The sequence below is a fragment of the Megachile rotundata genome, chromosome 8, assembly GCF_050947335.1.
Source record: "Megachile rotundata isolate GNS110a chromosome 8, iyMegRotu1, whole genome shotgun sequence".
Lineage (NCBI taxonomy): Eukaryota > Metazoa > Arthropoda > Insecta > Hymenoptera > Megachilidae > Megachile > Megachile rotundata.
Genome location: NC_134990.1, coordinates 5,649,903 through 5,671,058, shown reverse-complemented (window position 1 = coordinate 5,671,058; position 21,156 = coordinate 5,649,903). Strand labels below are relative to the sequence as shown.

General features: G+C 28.3%; 1 protein-coding gene across 4 annotated transcripts in view; it reads left to right on the top strand.

Annotated features, from left to right (window-relative positions):
• LOC100876401 (uncharacterized) overlaps positions 1-21,156 on the top strand; it is a 49,613-nt gene that overhangs the window by 13,769 nt on the left and 14,688 nt on the right. For all 4 annotated transcript variants that reach the window (XR_013039005.1, XM_076534371.1, XM_076534370.1 and 1 more), the window contains exons 6-8: positions 18,006-18,184; positions 19,292-19,511; positions 20,532-20,646. Coding sequence is in view for 3 of the 4 variants with exons in the window: in XM_076534371.1 (XP_076390486.1) it covers positions 18,006-18,184; positions 19,292-19,511; positions 20,532-20,646 (514 nt within the window). In the remaining variant the exon portion in view is untranslated. The remainder of the gene's footprint in view (positions 1-18,005; positions 18,185-19,291; positions 19,512-20,531; positions 20,647-21,156) is intronic.

The following is a 21,156-nucleotide window of genomic DNA, read 5'->3' as shown; positions in this document are numbered from 1 at the left end:
AATTAAACAGTTCAATTTGTAATTTTATTTGTTTAATTTGTAAACAAATAATTAAACAGTTCAATTTGCAATTTTATTTGTTTAATTTGTAAACAAATAATTAAACAGTTCAATTTGCAATTTTATTTGTTTAATTTGTAAACAAATAATTAAACAGTTCAATTTGCAATTTTATTTGTTTAATTTGTAAACAAATAATTAAACAGTTCAATTTGCAATTTTATTTGTTTAATTTGTAAACAAATAATTAAACAAATCAATTTGTAATTATATTTGTTTAATTTGTAAACAAATAATTAAACAAATCAATTTGTAATTATATTTGTTTAATTTCTAAACAAATAATTCAACATATTAGGAAGAATTAAATCAGGGAAATAGTAAAATGTTATTTTAAGCAATGAATCTTCATTTGCTGATTTTTGAAAAACTTTTTTGAGTTATAATAATTTTAACATTTTTTAATTTGAAACAAAGTATTTTTTTTAACAATTTGAACAGTAAAACTATCTTAATTGTATTACATTTTGTTTCTATAAGTGATACAATTGGAACTGTGTTATTTTTATGAATGATTTTTTTTTCATTTCGAAACATTGCAAAAATCTTAGTTATCAAACTTCTTCATTGTCAGAATGAAAAAATTTTTTGTGTGATGTCACTTTTGAAATCCACGTGCGACGTACAAAATCGGTGAATCGAAATAGAAGGAAACGCAAAGCAGACAATTTACAGGGACATCATTTTTCTAACGTCGCAATCTTTCGCTGGGCATTAAAAGTCATATAATGATCAGCCAATTAGTTGATTGATTAATTGATTCATTCATTCAGTAATTCGTTAATCGAACATTCCAATAGAAAATGCAGTTTTTCCACTTTTCCATCAGAAACCGCCGAATAATCAACTAATTAACAACGGTAAAAAAATACTTGAAAAATTCATTATCTAGGGAATCTAAGTCAGGAGGAAGCACCTTTCCGCAAGAATTTCCTTTTTTACGTTCTCTTCACATTTTTCCTTTTAACCGGTGGGCGATTTGAAAATTGGAAAGTTGAAATGTACGCGATCATGTCTGAAACGGTAGAAAAAAAAGAATAGTTTTGAAACCGAAGCACCGAGAAACTTGGGATTTCAATCGTTCGACGATTGATCAGATCAAAAAAAAAGGGAAAAAAGAAAACACTTTGTTGTATCATCCGAACCATTCTCGAACTAACGAGAATTGAACGAAATTGAAGATTTCGATTCGAAAGCTGTAAACTTTCTAATTTTCGATTCAACTATATCTTCTTTTATCGGTCAAAGAGACAAAAGAATACGACAAAAAAATAACATTCGACGAGTAGTTACGGATATTAACATTCCCGTTTTTATTTTCATCGATCGTTTCATTTCACCCGTTATTTATTTCGATTACCATTTATTCGCAAACGTAATTAAACGGATAATTAAAATATATCTAAGATACATTCAGACGAATATTTCGATTCGATTCTACGTTTCTCTTCGTTTCTTTACTTTTCTCCCCTTTTTTTCGGGGAAAGTGTATTTCATTTAGTTGCTGTATATATTGTAAATTATAGTGACTTATCTACTCGAGAGCTAGCAATTAATCGTAGAATTAAGTTAGGGTTAACCGAAAGGAAAAATTGGTTTCTCGTTCGGAACATTATGGTTCTTCCATTTTGGAAAAGAATGGAAACTAGACTTTTTTAAATAATTATTCGTAAGAATGAAATCTAGTCAGATTAATGAAAGAAAGAAATTCAATCAATTTGTACGGGGTGCCAAAGTAAAAGATGTGTTTACAGCAGACTTTTGTTATATTGCCACAGTGAGATACATGTGACTATACAACGTGTTACTATAAATATAATGCGAAGGAATAAAACATGAAACGCCTTCACACGTACTCGATTTAATATGTCACCATATAACGCGCGGTATATTTACCCTTCTGCTATATAACGCGCGGTAAATCTAACTTGTGACAAATTTAACGTGTGATGAATTTAACGCCTAGTAAATTTGATGGGTAGCGAATTTAATGCGCATCGAATCTATTCCATGGCCATATAACGCATGGTCATATAACGGGTGGCCATATAAGACGAGGCCATCTAACCCGTGGTGAATTCAATACGTGACAAGCTTAACACGCGATGAATTCCACTCATGATAATCCTTATACGTGTTGAATTCAACATGCGGTCATATAACGCGTGGCCATATAACGTGAGGCCATCTAACCCGTGGTGAATTCAATGCGTGACAAGCTTAACACGTAATGAATTCCACGCATAACAAATTTTATACGTGTTGAATTCAACATGTGGCAATACAACGCGTGGCCATATAAGGCATAGCCATATAACATGAGGTCTTCTAACGCATGGTGAATTTGACACGTGATAAGCTTAAATATGGCAAATTCAACGTGTGATGAATTTAACGCATGGCTATATAGTAAATGGCCATATACCGCGACGTTTTCTAACGCACGGTGAATTTATTGCGTGGCAAGCTTAATGCATAACGAATTCAGCGTGTGGTGATTTTAATATGTGGCTATATAACGTGGGGCCATATAACACGTGGCTATATAACGCGCGGCCATATAATGCGGGGTTATATAACGCGTGACCATATAACGCGCGGTCAATTCCACACGTGGTGAATTTAACACGTAACGAGTCTAACACGTGGCGAATTTCATGCGTAATAAATTCAACATGTGGTCATACAGTGCATGGCTATATAACGCGTGCATATATAACGCACAGTAAATTTTATTCAAGATCATTTTTGCTTGTGTCGAACGCAACGCACGATAAAATCACCGTGTGAATATAATGCGTGGCGATATAATCTGTGACCATACGGCGATATAACGCATAGCATGGATCTCTGTACACTGTAAAACAGAACATTGGCAATATAACGCGAGTCTGCCGTAGTTTGTAAATTTGTCCTAGTGATAATTTTAATTCTAGAAAGAAACGAAAACACGTCCAGACTAATTATAATTTATTAATCGTAAAACACTAAGAAGGTTAATTTAACAAATTAATTTCCGAAACGAATTTAATTTAAGTTGTATAATTTTGGCACCGTCCGAAGAAAAAGTATACTACTAAAGAATAACAAAAGTATATTGTCAAAATATACTTCACTGAAATTGCGACCATAGAATTTGCTAACTGTATAACGAATTAATCTCATACTTAGTTCTCTCCCTGTATTTCTCTTTCAAAAATCTATACATATTTATTTATATTTATGTACCCGATAAATACATAAATGATAAATAAGTATGCATATATCTAGCTCTTTATTCTATGAAAGCTATATATCTATCATTATCGTGTCTAATTAAAGTGTAAGGAATTTTCTACTTGATAGCGTACTCAAACGACCAGTATTTCACTATATTTTTTAATAGTGATTTTTATAACTGTAAAGGCGGAATAGTTGATAGTGCAATCTCTGGAGCGTCAGTGTAGTTAGCGCATCAGTATTAAAAGAAAACGCATAAGGATATATGAAATTTTTCTGCAATTTTGCGTTAGCGATCAAATTTGCAAGGATCTTTTTTCTTAAAATATCAATAAAAATCGGCGATTATTTTGCTTGAAACAAATATCAGCGAGCTTGTTTGCATATTTATGAAACATTTCTAATTCGTTTCGGTTTGTTCGATTTTACAATTTCGCGAGATGTTCACAAAATACGAGTCGTTTAACACATTCGAGCTCCAAGCAAATGCATACATCATCGTGCGTTTAAAACGTGTAATACACGGTCGGGTCTGAAAGTGTTAATCGACGAGTAATGACACATTAAGAAACAGTAACTTGCTGTATCGATGGCTAAAGCAATTAATTAGACGACATAGATTTTGGGAATTGCTTAATTTTTTAAAAATGCTTCGGTTTTAAAAATTGTTAATTTTTAAGTTCATTGACCTTAGCTGATTCAAAATAATTTCATTATTTTATTTTTCGAGGCTAAAAATGTATTCGAAATGGTTTTGATCTCAAATGAAAATTTGTTTAAATATAAGTATTTTTCTGTGAGACGATTATTTATGTTGAAGAAATTTTAAATCGTTCGAATTATTTAAGTTTCGCTTGAGTATCATTTAGGAAAGTAATATATACCATTTTATTACGAACTAGGCACTACTAGATAAGATATTTATCTAACGATATTTATCGAAAAATAACGTAAATTATCCGGGCAATAGTCGTCTAAAATAGCTGTAAATTATTGCTTTCTACGTTAAATAAGAAATCTGGTTGCGAATTTCAGTGAACGCTGTTTTACCGAACGAGAATCCAACACGATAGAACTGCAACATTTTTTGCAAATTTACTGTAGGAGATCCATTTTTTATTAATCGAGATACATTCTAAATCGAAATTAACGATAAGACCTTAGCTTCAGACTTTCAGTTGAATTGAACGAATTTAAACGGAATATTATTATTGCCCACAAAAGAGACACTTTTTTGCAACAATTTTATGCTAATATCTTAACAAAAAATGCTTAGATCTCCACAGAATTTTTCTAGACTAGCTGTAAGCATTGAAGCTAAGCATTTTTGCAATAAGTAGAGGCTATTGCTCTTCAGAGGTTTTTGCAAAAAGGATTGGCATTTTAGAGTCCACGGCTTTTGGGAAAATAATTGGACAGGCATGATCTAATGGTGGGAGCCATGTTTCAAATTTTCATCTTCCATATTTTTGTTTATTTCAAAGCTTTATATCGTTTCAAATTTTCAATATAATTCAATTTTTTAGTTATTCAAATCACCAAATTTCCATTTTTTTTCTTAAATTTCAAAATTTCCTTATTCTTGAATTCTAAAATCTGAAAATTTCCTCATTACACAATTTGAAAATTAAAAATTTCGTTTTTTTCAAATTATGAAAGTCGCGAATAAATAATATTTCACATATTTATAAATCCTTAAATATTTTAATTTCTGAATTTAAAAATTCCCAAGTTCTCAAATTTTAAATTGTTTAAAATGTTAAAATGAATGAATTTGGCAATTTTCGAACATTCAAACTTTTTAATTTACAAGTTTTTTAATTTCAAAATTTTACATTTCTAGATTTTCAAGTTTACAAATTTAAAAATCTCTAAATTTCTAAATGCGTTACAAATTTTAAATTCCACAGTTTTTAAATATTTCTAAATTCAAAAATTTCGAAATTCTCAACTTTCTAAAGATCTAAAATATGTATATTCTTAAATTCCCGTATTTCCAAATTTTGGTAATTTGCTAAATTCTGAAATTCTCAAAATTGCAATAATTTTCAAGTTTTAAAATTTTAAAATATGTTCAAGTTCTTTAATTCTAAAATTTTTTAATTTTCCAAACTTTTCAAACTTCTAAACTTCCAAATTCCCACATTTTGTAATTTCCTAATTATCAAATATTGAAATTTTTAATTCCTGAAATTTTCAAATTTTTAATTTTTGAAATTTTTGAAATGTTTGAAATTCTTGAAATTTTTGAGATTTTTGAAAATCTTGAAATTTTCAAATGTAATAATTTCCCAAATTATTCAAAATTTTTAAAGTTCCCAATTTTTAATTTTAAAATTTAAAAAAATTTTAACGAGAATTAAAAATGTTTAAATTTTGAAATTTGCAAATTTGCAAATTCTCAAATTCTCAGAATAATTTCCGAAATCCTACAAAATTTCAAAACTTCCTAATTCCAAATTATCAAATTCCCAAATATCTGAATTCCCAAATCCCCCCATTGCAAAACCATTTGATCATGCTTGCATTATAGCATATTACAAACATCGGAATGACACGTAATTTTAATCTCTTTTGATACCCCTAAATAAATCGGATATTAAAAGAAAGGTTTTTGCAAAACAAAAAAAAAAAAATATCAATTCAAACGTACCTCAAGGTTTCCTCAAAACCAAGAAAACTAGTGAGCATTGCATTGCATGATATTTGCAAAGAAGCTGAAGAAAGTTAGGGTTGTAATTTCTTTGCCAATATATATTCAAAAAGAAATTCTGAATATTCGATTTTAAGCCTTTGATAGTTTTTTCGGAAGTTAACGCAGATATCGTACTTCAACAAATTTTGTAACAAATTACGAATATTAGATTCCAAAGTTTTTACCAGAAAAGTCATAAAAAATTAGATGGTAGAATTTTTACCGAGAATTCGAAGATGGAACGGATTTGTGGATTTTTTGCAAAATAGACAAGAAAAAAAAGTTGCTTCTGCGAAAATTTCGACGACAAAAATTGGAGAATGTAAAATATAGCGTAGAAGGTCACAAAATTATTCGACAGAAACTGTGTGACGTGAAGTATTTTTCAAAAGGAACCATCTTTTGCAAAAGATCTATGGAGCCGATTCGCTGGAATACGAATAAAAAAGAATTCCAACAAATTAGTCGTTCAAATTTTAAAATTCTAAAATTTCTACGAGGAATAATAACGAACGAAGGAAAAAAAAGAAAGAAATTGGAATTGAAATTTTTGACGTATTTTCTCATTCAGAACAAAAAAAAGTAACTTGCATGTATATAGAAGGGAAACACTTTTGAGTGAATTTGCTTCGAATTTTCTCGTTCCTGGTGTAGAAATCTTTCACGCTTGGATCCAAGCGAATTTATTTCTTAGGAGCTATTATTATTATTATAAACTAAACTGTCCCGAGTGATATAGCATAGCTATTTACGGATTATTCATAGCTATTCACGACTGAATAATCGCTTTTTCGTTTCCTTTCTCGCTATACGAAGAACAACAAGTAAAAATAAGTTTTTGTACTTAGGAGTAATTCTGAACAGATAATTGTAACGTTAATTTCTAAGTGTATATTTTTATTTATATTAAACACCGAGTGAACATGGTACGTTTGTAAGTGGATAATTGTTTAAGAAGGTTTTGTATATGGGTTGCAAATAATTGTATGTTTCTTTTCATTGTGGCAAACGAATGAATTATTTTCTGACGAATGTGCTTGAAATACATGTGATAAGTAGTAAATAAGTATTACGTTCAGTTGATTGTATTTCTGTTTAAGTCACGTTTCATTTATCGTAAATAATTATTCACTTACTTGACATTTCATACACTGGTCCCTGTACACCGAGTTTGCGGGCCCCGGGCAAACCGTCTTCGAAACATAACCTTACTTTTTTGTGGAGGAACATAACCTTACTTTTATGCCTCGTGCATAGCTGCGCTGATCAAATTACGTTGATCGTTGTAATCATTGGATTTAGTTACACCGAAATTGAGTAATTTACTTTACAGTCATTGAATTGTATTGAAATTCCGTAATTTAGTTACATTGCAATGGCGTCATTTAATTACATTGTGATGACGTACTTAGTTGCGTTACGATGACTTAATTATGTTCCAATGGCGCCATTTATGTTACAATAACGTAATTTAATTATGCTGAAATTATGTATATGAATTACGTTGTAATAACGTAATTTAATTGCACTGAAATTATTTATGTGTATTACGTTGTAATAACGTAATTTAATTAAATTACGATTATTTAGATCAATTCCATCACACTGACGTAATTTAATTAAATTACAATTACGTCACTTAATAACATTGCAATTATGTCATTTAATTACATTGTATTTCAGTTACGTTGCAATTAAAATTACAGATTTAAAACTTTATATTTATTCAAATTTTAAGTATTGCACTTATAATTGTAATTGAATTATTCATAGTTTTTCCAAGATATTAGAAATGTATTGAACGATATATTCATCACTGATACTAATTTTTTATTTGATATAATTATGTAATTTTTTTCGTATCATATTAATTTTCCACACCTTTTTGATTCAATTACGTTGTACCTTGTAATTAAAAAAATTACAAATGTTATTTATAATCTTTTTTATTTTAAATTGTAGTACAATTGCAATTATGAATTGCGTTATAATTGAATTAAATATGAGATGTAAATTGCGAATTAGAATGTATTTAAATACACTGTATTGTGTTATGAGTAATGTACACAATACTTATAATGTAACTGAATAAAATATAGTTACAATTTACAGAGCAATTAAATACAATATAATTCTGAATTACAATGGTATTGAGTACAATATAATTACAGTTCACAATGTAATGGAATACCATATCATTACAACTAACAGTGTAATTGAATACTGTATAACTACGACTTACAATGTAATTGAATACAGTATAACTAAAACTCACATTGGAATTGAATAGAATACAATTACAACTTACAACATAATTGAATACAATACAATTACAAATTACAAGATAATTGAATATAATATAATTCTGAAGTAAAATGGTATTGAGTACAATACAATTACAACTAACAGTGTAATTGAATATAATTGCAACTTACGATGTACTTGAATATATTATAGTTTAATTGCAACTTACAGTGTAATTCAAAGCAGTATAACTGCGACTTGCAATGTAATTGAATACAGTATAATTACAAGTCACAGTGGAATTGAATACAATATAATTACAAATGACAACATAATTATATACAATATAATTCTAATATAATAAAATGTAAATGCAAAACAGCAAAATTTACATTGTAAATTATAATTACAATATATTTTACAACGTAACTCAATGCAATTTAAGTATAAATTGCAATGTAATTGAAAATAATATCTATAATCACAAAATTTAACATAACTATAATAATTTAATTTAGATTATGAATATTAAATCGAATAATAATTTACAGAGTAATTTAATTATAATTCGACATACTTGTGCATTCAGAAAACTTACAATATTATTATTCGTATGCAACAAATTGAACGCTGTGTCAGATTTGGGAATTTATTTAAATGTAACGAAAATGTCACCCAAAACTAATTCAGCGTTGATTCAAGAAAACAATCGATGAAAACAATCCGTCATTATAATTTTCATGATATATAATTTGTTGCAAACAGAAAATAAGAAGTGATACAGATTAATTTATTAAGAAATAAATAATATAAGTAGCCCGGGGCATGTGCCCAGTTTGCCCGGTGATAAATGGAGGTATTACTTCGGTTTGCGCAAGAAATACGAATATGTTGAATATTTCAGTGATGGGCAGATTAAATGTCCGCCGAAGAGCAAGCGGACATTGCTATGCATCATGTGGGTTGCAATGAAATGCGAGATACTGAGAGCGACATAAAATCCTTTATTTGTTATTTGAAATTTGGAATTTGAATATATAGGAATTTTGAAATTTGAACATTTTTGAAGGTGGAAATTTGCGGATTTAAAGAGTTGGGCATTTTGGAATTTGCAAATTTTAGAAGATGCAAGTTTGGAAATTTAAGATTTATAATTTGGGGAATTTTGGGATTTTGGGATTTGAGATTTGGGATTTGGGATTTAGAGTTTCCATAGTTCTCAATTTTCTGTTTCGAAATTATTAAATTGAAGAGTTTCCGAATTTCTAAATGTCTAGACTTCTGAATTACTGAAGTTTTGAATTTTCAATTTAAAATTTTTCAAATTTTTAAATTCTGAAATTTTTTAATTTTATTTTTTAAATTTCTATATTTGAGAATTTAAAATTTCTTTAAATGGTCAGTGAGAACGATATAAAATCCTTCATTTGATTTTTGAGAATCTAAATTTGAATATGTGGGAATTTTTTTAATCTGGAAATTTTAGAAGGTTGAAATTTGAAAATTTACGGATGTAAAAATTTCATGTCTAGTTAGAGGATTTTAAATGTTCAAGTTTTCAAACATTCAGATTAATAAGTCTTAAATTGCAAAATGTAGAAGTCTACACGTGTAAAAGTTATAAATTAAAGTAAAGTTGTAGTAAATTTGAAAATTCACAAAATTTCGAAATTTGCAAATATAAAAATTTCGAAATCTGGGATTTACAAATAACGAAATTTCAAAATTTCAGATATACAAAATCTCAAATTTACAAATATAAAAATTTCAAAATTTCAGGTGTACAAATATAAAAATCTCAAATTTAAAATTTGAGTACCCACTAGCGCCCCACAACAGCCCCTCACTGGAATACAAATATATCAATGATAAAAAAACGTTTCGTTTCCTATCATAATAACCGTGTGAACGGAGGACCTATTACATACCGTAAGTGCAAATGTGCTTACAGTGAATACCGCGTAAAACGGGGGACCAGTGTACAGAAAAATATTATATTTACTAGATATAACGTAGGATAGTCATTTCTTTGATTGTAACACCAGCGAAATTGAAAATATGAGAATTTCTTTTATGCCATTCATTTGAAATAAACAAGCGAGTAATTATTCACAGTGGACAATTATCTGTATCAGATTAAAACTTTGAAAATAGAACAGGGAAGATATTGTAAACCGTCTGCAGTCAAATGTAAAATGTACCCACGTTTAATAAATTTTAGGTTTTATTTTGTAAAGCGCAAATATACAACTTATGCGAAATTATTTTTAGTTAAGAAATTGAACAAATAACGTTGGTTAAGTAAAGTAAATGACTTTGTTTATTTAAACAAATTACTTTGTTTAATTTTACACAATTAACAATGTATGAATTAGCACACAATTAACAAATTAACAGAGTTAATTGTTTAATTTCTAATTAAACAATTTAATTTCTAATTAAACAATTTCTAACTTTGTTTAATTTCTAATTAAACAATTTCTAACTTTGTTTAATTTCTAATTAATTATTAATTTTTTATTAAACAAAGTTAATACTTAATCAAATAAAAGAAACAGTATCACAGAATTGTAAACAATAAATAATTACAAATTGTATTTGGAATTGTAAATTGCAAGAAAATTGTATTTCACCGATAGTTAATTATTTACTGTTGCAAATGAATATTCGAATTTCCCGGGCTGCAGATGGTTAAGTTTATCGATGAAGTTCCTTTTCCGATCGAATTGTTTAACCGATTAATCATTTCTGTTAGTGAAGTTTTTAATTAAGGAAACAAGTTACCGTGATACACAATAAATTATTTCATTAATCAACCAATCGTTTTATCGAGTAATATTTATTCGGAATCAAATTTTTGTGAACGTTCTTAAACTTTCCTTGTGAATCTTTGTTGTCGGCGGAATGGTAACGAGACGTGTTTAAATTTTTTCTTCTCCGAGTTCCTATTTTTATTTACTGTTTCGGCAAACAATTGTAACAATAAATGATTATGATTTTTTATTCGATTTGTGACGCTTGTATATACGTTTATTGGTAGAACCTGGTCAGATGTTTGAATGGTGATGAGACATTAACATATTTGCAGCTGCTGACATAAATACAAGTGTTGACTTGTATTTACTTTTATAAATAATTTTTATCTTCTTTTATCTTCTTCTATCTTTTATCTTCTATCATTATCTTGTATCTTTTATCTCTTATCATTTTTTATCTTTTATATCTTATTTTATTTTTTCTAGCATATATAGATTTCCTATTTTCTGCTCAGAGATTTGTAGTGGAAGAATTTCTTTTATTAACGGTTGATATTTTTTAAAATACAGTCAAGTTATTATCGAAAATGTGAAATATTTGAATTTGAAGATCTTTAGAATTCCAAATATTTGGATTTCTACCAAAGGTTTAGAAATTTGTGGATTTGTGAATTCAAATTTTTTAATTATTAACCATAAAATTCTACAATTTTCAATGTGTGAAAATTTCCTAATTTCATTATTTAAATTTTAAGTTTCTATATTTGAAAATTTCTACATTTTGTATTTTTATATTTTTCTATTCACAGTTTCTAAATTTTGCATTTATGCATATTTAAATTTTAAATTTCTCTATCTTAAAATTTGACTTGTTACACTATAAGACGTGTTTATTGAAGCAAAATTTTATAATTTCTATTACTATAGTTTGTCAGCTAGTTTATCGACTTTTCCGGTAAAACGAATTCTATTATTCAGAAAATGGCACACATTTAGTTATCAGCTGCAAATGTGTTAAATATTCCCAAAGACTTATTTTCATTTTGATTTACGGTTCCACAATTAATTACAATACATTCTCGATTAAAATTAAATAATTAAGATTTATGATAGTTAACGCAATTTTACAAAACAACTATAGTAAAAACAATCTCTACACGTCGATCTATTCGAAAATGAAAAATTCATTAATTTAAAGCTTTGTTTTATAACAAATTTAAACTATTTTTAATTTTTAATTTTAATAACTTCTATTTTTCATGAATATAAACTTATTCTACTATATGAGTCCTTTATTTAGAAAGTGGCTTGAGTCCATTTATGTTTAAATTGCAATATTTAAGAGTTTGCATTTCAATGAAATTAAAAATATACGTATAGCATACCAAAGTATCACACTGCAGTGTGATATAATGAAGTCTATCTAAGAAAGTTAAATTTACAATTCGTATTAAAACAGTAGCAATTATTAAGTAAACAATATGTTTTACCAAGAATGAACTTAAGCCACTTTCAAAATTAACAACCAGATTTATCATCAAACTCGAAAGAGCCAAAGTCCAATCGATATAATTTAAAATACTTCGAATTGGTGGTTATGTACAGTCCCTGGCCAACGAATTAGGACCACCATAAATTTTCAATATTTTTCACGTTTTTAAAATTATTTGACCTGTACAAATGATATAATTTATTAGCTACTATCATGATGCTGTACTACTGTACATTACATTATTAACACATGTTAATATCTTATATTTCCTTTGATTTGGTCACAGCTTCTGGCATCTTCCGTATACATTGATCATATGCTTTATATCTTCATTATTTTCTCAAATATCTGTAATTCTTTTCCACTCAGATAATTTGGAGAGTTGTAAACTAGTCTCTTGAGTAGGCAGACGTTTTCCATGCATTCAAATTTCACCTGACGCGCTATCGATAGTCGAGCATAAGGTAAACGCTCGCATTATTGCTTATCACCTATACAATTTATTATAGGTAGTAACAAATTGCTATGTATGCAGGATGTCACACGACTAGTGTAGGTCCTTGAAATGGGGAGTAGCTGACGCGATTCTGATTAAGATTTCCCTTTGTAAACGTGTGGCACAGAAAACGATCGGTGGAAAGAAAATTCATCCAGTGACCGTCTTCGATCGAAGCCACAGTTCCTTTCTTTGTTATATCTCGTTCCCTTCTTTCTCTATCGCCGGCGTAGTAATGCGTAGTAATGCAACAGGCGTTAATGCAACGTGCGGTAATCCTACGCGCAGAAATACAACGCGTAGTAATCCAGCGTGTGGATATCCAACGTGTAGTAATCTAGCGCGTGCATATTCAACGCGTAATAATGCAGCGCGTGGCAATTCTAAGCGTAGGCATCTAATGCGTGGTAATCTAACACGTAGTAATCCAGCGTGTGGATATCTAACGCGTAGTAATCCAGCGCGTGGATATTCAAGTAATAGTTCAACGCGTAGTAGTTCAACGCGTAGTAGTTCAACGCGTAGTAGTTCAACGCGTAATAATGCAACGCGTGGTAATTCTAAGCGTAGAAATCTAACGCGTAGTAATCCAACCCGTAGTTAACCAACGCGTAGTAATCCAAGGCGTAATAATCCAACGCGTAATAATCCTCGTGCTCTGATTTGTCCGTGTTTTTCCTTAATAATTCAAAAACGAAGCTTCTAACCCCATTTTTGCGAAGGGAAATCTTATTCAGATTTATGTTAGCTATCCCTTATTTTAGTTGTGAGTCTCACTAGTTGTGAGACACCCTGTATATTGTTATCAACGTATTCAGTAATAATTTGTATGATCTAAGACAATTTTCCATATATGATGTAATGTCGTAGCCATAAAAGTGAATTTTTTGTACGTGGTCCTAATTCGATGGCCAGGGACTGTACACGATTGCAAAATAATTTTTGTGACGATCAACATCAAGTACATGTTACTACAGTTAACAACTAACAATTAACGAATGGACATAGGCCACTTTCAAAATAAACGGCTCACATTCAAGATTCAAGTTCTATTTACTTTCTTGGATAGAAAATGTTTGAAACAATCGACATATAAGAATTCAATACATATTTCGATATCTACATTTATAATAGTAATCAACAAGTTAAATATTATTTATTTAAAAAAACCTTTTCTTTTTAATAGAAAAAGAAAATTTCTGAATTAAATGAAATTTGCATTACATGTTCACAAATCGAATAAAAAGAAAATACAAAGTTAAAACAAAAATTAGTTTTGATTCGTTTTTAGAAAAAGTTCCGTTCCGACACATTGCACAAATATTACGTATAAACTAACATTAAAAAGTTAAACAAATCTTTTTTCTTCGCAATTTTTTAAGAGATCACCCGTTTGAAAATACATAAAATACATAAATAATCCTTGAAGAAACATTTTTCTCAATGAAGAGAAATTTGTTTCGAGAAGGTATTTAATATAATAGGTAACTATCGCGATTAGTACAATGATGCGCATACACGTGCGAGCACGTGAATTTGTTTGCGATAGTTCTTCATGTTTTTTGGCACGTGTATCCGTGTCGTTGTTCTGGTTTGCGTGAATTGTATGCGATCTTTTAATTGTCAGCGCGAAGGTATCAGTGAATAAAGATATTCAAATTTGTACGTCAGCCTCGATATAGTTATTTCATGCTTTTTACTATAAATTTGTCAACGTTTTAATTATAAATTTGTCTCCATTTTAATTGTAAGTTTGCCATCATTTTAGTTATTAATTTGTCATGCTTTTTATTATAATATAAATTTATCATCATTTTAATTAAATTATTATCATATTATTTACAATTTGTCAAGTCAACTATTTATTATGTCAATTACTTTTATTGTGATTTTGTCATCATATTAATTAGAAATTTGTCATCGTTTTAATTGTAAATTTATTATCATTTTTATTATGAACTTGTCATCATTTTTATTGTAAATTTGTTATCATTTTAATTATAAGTTTATCACCATTTTTTGACACTTTTTTTACTGGTACTTACTGTCAGATAGAAGTTTGTTAATCATCGATAATTTTGGTTTTTGGTAATGTAGTATAATTTTTAATGATGCACGTTTGTAGTAGTGCTGGACACGGATGTGTAAGAGGTGTAAACTTGCGTGCATTGATGAATAGTCGATTTGTTGCATTTAAATACTTAAAATTTATGTATTTTTAAACTTCTAAATTTTTAAGTTTTTGATTTGTACATTTTCGAATTACTGGTTTTTGCAAATCTTCAAAGTTTTTAATTTAAAAATGTGGACATTTATATATTTGGTTAGTTCGAAATTTGAGAATTTATTATTTCAAGATTTTATGTTTTACAAATTTTCTGCTTCTAAATTTGTTAAGTCCTAAAATTGAAAATTTGAAAATTTGATATTTCTAATCTTGTGAATTTAGAAATTTCTAAATTCCCAAATTGCTTAACGTTAGAGTTCTTAAATTTTTACATTCCCAAATTTTTTTATGTTTAAATTTCTGAATTTCTAAATTTCTGAATTTCTGAATTTCTGAATTTCTGAATTTCTGAATTTCTGAATTTCTGAATTTCTGAATTTCTGAATTTCTGAATTTCTGAATTTCTAGATTTTTGAATTTCTAGATTTTTGAATTTCTGAATTTCTGACTTTCTGAATTTCTGAATTTCTGAATTTCTGAATTTCTGAATCTTTCAATTTCTAGATTTCTAAATTTCTAAATTTCTTATGTGATTACTAAAATTTCAAACTGTCAACTTTTTAAGTTGGTAAGTTCCTTAGCTACTAAATTACTAAATCACCAGAATTTTGTACATCTAGATTGAAAAGTTTCTCCATTTTTAAATTTCTTCTCTTCTAATATCCTATATTTTCAAATTTCATAATTTCCAAACTTTCAAATCTGTATATTTCTAAAATTTCATAATTTCCAAACTTTCAAATCTGTATATTTCTAAAATTTCAAATTTCAAATTTTCTAGTTTTCAGTCTTACCAAACTATCAAATTTCAAAATTTTCAAATCACTAAATTCTTAAAATTCTAAATGTCTAATATAAGAGATTCGATATTTCTAAATTTGTAAATTTATTCAAATTATATTTATATATAATTTTATCCAAATATTTATCTAAGCATTCAAATTTCTACATTATATATCAAATTACCAAATTAGTACATTTTTTAATTTCTAAATCTGTTATTTGACACAGAATTCAAATAGATTCTAAATACTTTACTATCTGACAATTCATCACTGCACGCAGTCTAGCAGTAGTAATAGTAGTAATACAAATAATTCCATTGTACCTCTACTGATGGAACTCCAATAGGAGAAAACTCTTGGTATTGGTAATACAAATAATTCACATTTTTACGACTTATTTTCCGCTATGTCTTCAGTACATAACATTTTCGTATTTCAGTACGAATTTTAAACGATTCCAACAATTTATATCGATAAACACGTATACTTTCATAAAATACGAATATTTCAGAAATAAAATATGTAATATTCTTAAAAAATTTCGTTCAAGAAGCCGTCTTGTTAAATTGCTGAAATATTACATTGTGCGTCTTGTTTCTCGAAATTAGTTTCAGGAACTGGTGCGAATAGCTAGTGTTCATTTACCGAGAGATTTTAACGATTAATTAACGCGATCTCGGCCAAAGAGTAGACACAACAAAAGGCGACACTCCGAGCACCTTTGATGTTTGACAAGGCCTTTAAACTGGTTGTGCAAACGAACAGAAAATTTGATTTCATGTGAACCTTTAATAATTGGAAATTTATATATCAATTTTCTGTATATTAGTAATATTTTCGAAGTATTTACATAAGTTTTGAGAATTTAGGTTATTGAATTTTGAGGACTTGTATTTTAAGAATTTGTATTTCTGAATTAGGAGAGTTTGTGTTTTCAAATTTTTGTGAATTTAAATCTCTGAATTATAAGCATTTTAATTTATGAATTTTAAAAATTTTATTTGAAAAAAATTTGATGTCTTGAATTGTTAAACTTCTGAACTTTTTAATTTTCATAATTCGAATCTTAATATTTTGAAAATTCAAATTTATTGAATTTTGCAAATTTGTCTTTTTGAATTAGAAAATTTCTGAACTGTGGAACTTATGAACTTTTCATTTATAAACTTTATAATTATTAAATTTCTAAATTAAATACGCATTAATTTTGTATCTCAATCAAAAACCAACAAACTTCAAAAAAGTATTTCAATAAGTTCTGTAATTTAACACTAGATATGCAGATGTTCGAATTGTTCGAAATGATTTCAATTAATTAATATTTATCCTACTAGTTCCGGCGACCTCGAGTAGTCCTGCGAAAATGGCGCGAAATGAATAGATTGAGCGGGAAATTTAAATCAAGCGAATTTAATTTCATGTCAACCTCTAATAATTAAAAATCTACTTGTCGCAAATTTTTTGTATATTACTAATATTAGTTTTCGAAGTTACATCACTTTTACAACATTGAACAGTTGAAAAAGAAAGTAATATAGTATGATTACTCTAGAAAATATATTTGAAGAGTATATATTACAGAAACGATTATTACAAATGACTTATAAAGAAATTAACTATTCATTACAAAAGAAATATAGACGAATGTGTTACAGGGAAATGACATAATATTTATTACAAATAAATAACAAAATATTTCTTATAAATAAGTTACAAATAACTAACAGACGAATGAACAGGTATAAAGCACTGTCGACGCCATACTTGCACACTACGTACATTTTTCAAAATACATCGAAATCGTATCTCTACCACGTTTCATTTTGCACTTAAATTGATTGTAAAATTCCGTCTATCTGTAAAGTACTTTTTTTGTCAAAATGTCGCCTCTTGTTATACCTACTCTTTGTTCACGAAGTGGTGGGGATCACCACTCAGTGGTGATGAGAATATAGCTAGCGTTCATTTATCGAGGGATTTCGACGATCAGTTAACGAAACCGTCACTGTATATCGTTTAACTATACTTTAGGTCGAAGGGTTCGCCGCGGCAGGCCGCGGCTCGGAACAAGGGGTGGAAAACATGGTTCCCCATCGATGCAGAGCAATTCACCATCGAGGAGTGAATGGCTACCCTTGGATATGAGGACTACGCCTCCTGCTGCAATGCCTGCTTTCCGCGGCTTCGAGGAATCTTCTTCTGATGGCGTGGTAATTTTATATTTTTCTATTTACTATCCGTAGAAAGTTAGGCTGCAAAATTTATAACTCAATTCTTGCATATCTAAAATTTATAACTCAATTCTTCAAATAGTCAAATTCGAATCGTAGAAGTCTACATCAATTTGAAATAGCGACGAAATTATGAAAGTGACTGTATTTTGTCTAATAGATATTACCATTTAGAATTTTTCTTAAATATTAACGTTTAAGATAAGACAGTCAATTATTGATACTTTAAGAATTTATATTATTTTTTATAGTTTTACTATTGCTATTATTTTCAACTATTTATTATTATTTTTTACAATTTTACCATTAATATTATTTTTAACTTTTAACTATAATTTTTTGCAATTTTACTATTTCGGTTATTTTTAATTTTTTATTGTTTTTTTTTTATATTCTTGTATTAATTGAAAATCATACATTTTTAATTGTATCTACTAACTAGAAATTTATTAGTAATTAATTGGAAATATAATTGCTTGTAAGTTTATGAAAACCTACTTTTGTTTATACATTTGTTCAAAAATACTCTTTCAAAACAATTACTGTCATTCACAAAACCTTTTCCATTGAATTACTAACATTTCAATTATTATCATCTTGATACTATCACTTCAACATAATTAATACTCAATTGAATAAACATTCTCTAATTTATTTTCTATGTATCTTCACATTTTCATTTACAGAAAAAATATATATATTAAAATATTTTTTATTAGATGATTGACTATAAATTTTACAATATTTTTTATTAAATAGTTGATAAACAATTTTAGAATACTTTTTATTACAATTGATTTAAAAAATGTAGAACAGAAAATTAAAAACCGGAATTGTATGCAGTCTATAATTCTCTTAAAAAAAAATAAAAATTACAAAATACATAAATTTTTCTTGTAATAAATTGTTCACAAAATATAATTCTTACAAAATACTTCAAGGTCACCAAAATCGATAAGTAATCTTCTATATCATATTTTTTGTTGCAATTTATTTTTAACATTATTCCTTTGCGCTTTATTTTAAAGTAATTAGGATTCTCATTAATTTACAAGCTTGTTATAAAGCACTGTTTGTCATCACCAGGTGCACTTGGGAGAAGGAATAGCAGTTTGCGAGGAACAACTAAGGGCTGTGAAATGGAGTGATTACAGAAAATTGACTCGTGGTCTGGCAGCGATTTTGTTCAGCCCCACTGAGTTAGCAACGTGCTCGGTCACAGGGCAACGATGGAGTCGAGCTGGAACTGCAACTGAAAGACCGGTGAAACCTGCGCTAGATAAAGCCAAAGTACAGGCTATCATATGTAAGTATTATTACTATTGTCACATTTAAACATAGTTAAACTTTACACAGTGCTATTTCTTTGTACGCCAGAGCTCGACACGAATTACCCGAAAACAGTACTACAATACATATTGTATGTATATACGTATATTGTATGTGACAATACGCGAGTACATTGGAATGAAATTTTAAATGACTAATTTATAATTCTTTTCCAAGGATACGATACATATACTTTAACCTTGATAATTTACTTTCTTAGAAAATTTGTTAAATATATAATTTTCAAATGTTTCCAATATCGTGTATTAGTGCAAAGAGATGCTCCCATGGTGCCTACACTACTTGACGTTACCTTTTATTTACATGCAGGGTGTCTCACAATTAGTGTAAGTCCCTGAAATGGAGGGTAGCTGATGCGATTCTGAATAAGATTTCCCTTTATAAAAATGGGGTTTGAAGCTTCGTTTTTGAATTATTAAACTTTAAATTATAAAACTTTTATGTTTTAATTTTGTTCTTCATAAATAATTGCTAGACTATTATCACAACGTTACTCATAATTCATGGGACAGTTATTAGATAGCTGCAGCTTTACATTTAAATGAAGATCATTAATATTTTCATTAGCATGATAAAGCCGTTGAAAGTTTCATTAAGTAGACTAAACTTTGATATATTACCATTAGTGGGGTTCAGTTTTCTAAATTTATGAGTTAAGCAACTTTGCACATTTAAAGTTTCTAAATTTTTTAATTTGAAGATTTGAATATTTCTAAGTATCTAAATTTCACAATTTGTAGAGTCCTAAATTTCAAATGTTCAACTTTGTACATTTTTAATTTTCAAATTACAATCGTCAAATTCCACATATCTAAATTCCGAAATTTTTTAAATTGAAAATTTGTAAGTTTGAAATTACAAAATATTTTTTGAAGAATCGAGGATTTGCAAATAAGAAATATTTTATTTTTAGCACTATTTATTATAATTTTCGTATTTTGTTGAAATAAATGTGTGATTTATTGGAATTTTTCAGCCTACGTAACATCGAGGTTTCCCACAGTCGACGTGAGCAGTGTAAAGCAAGTGTTGGCTTACAAGTGTAAAGAAAACTCTACGGCACTCAAGATGAAGTCTATTAGATACATTTGGTGAGTCCAATTCAATTTTTTTAATTATCATTTCCTAGTTTATGTTTCTCTCAACTGTAACCTTTAACCTTTTCGCTGAAACAAATCTAGTAGGAGTATGTATAATAATATTTAAGATGTTCTATTCCTGATGGACATAACTACTTGAAAGAGGAGATTTTTTAAATTAAAAATATATATTGAAAATATACAGTAATATTTTCTCATACATGATTTTATTTTGGATGAAATCAAATCTACAATTTTTTTTTTTAATATTAGTAAGTATAATTATTTCAGGCATAGAAAATGACAATTTCAACAACTTTTTCAATAATTTATTAAGCAGTAGTTGTTTGTTGATCAATTTTGTCTATAAAATAGATAAAAAGCATAGAAAGAGTATAATTGTCACTAAAGACGTTTGAATTTCGCGCCATACAGAAAGTTCCTTGTAGGGAACGTGAAAAGCGATCTAAAGCGGTCAACGTACTAAACAAGAATTTATTTAAAGAACAATCTAAGAAAATA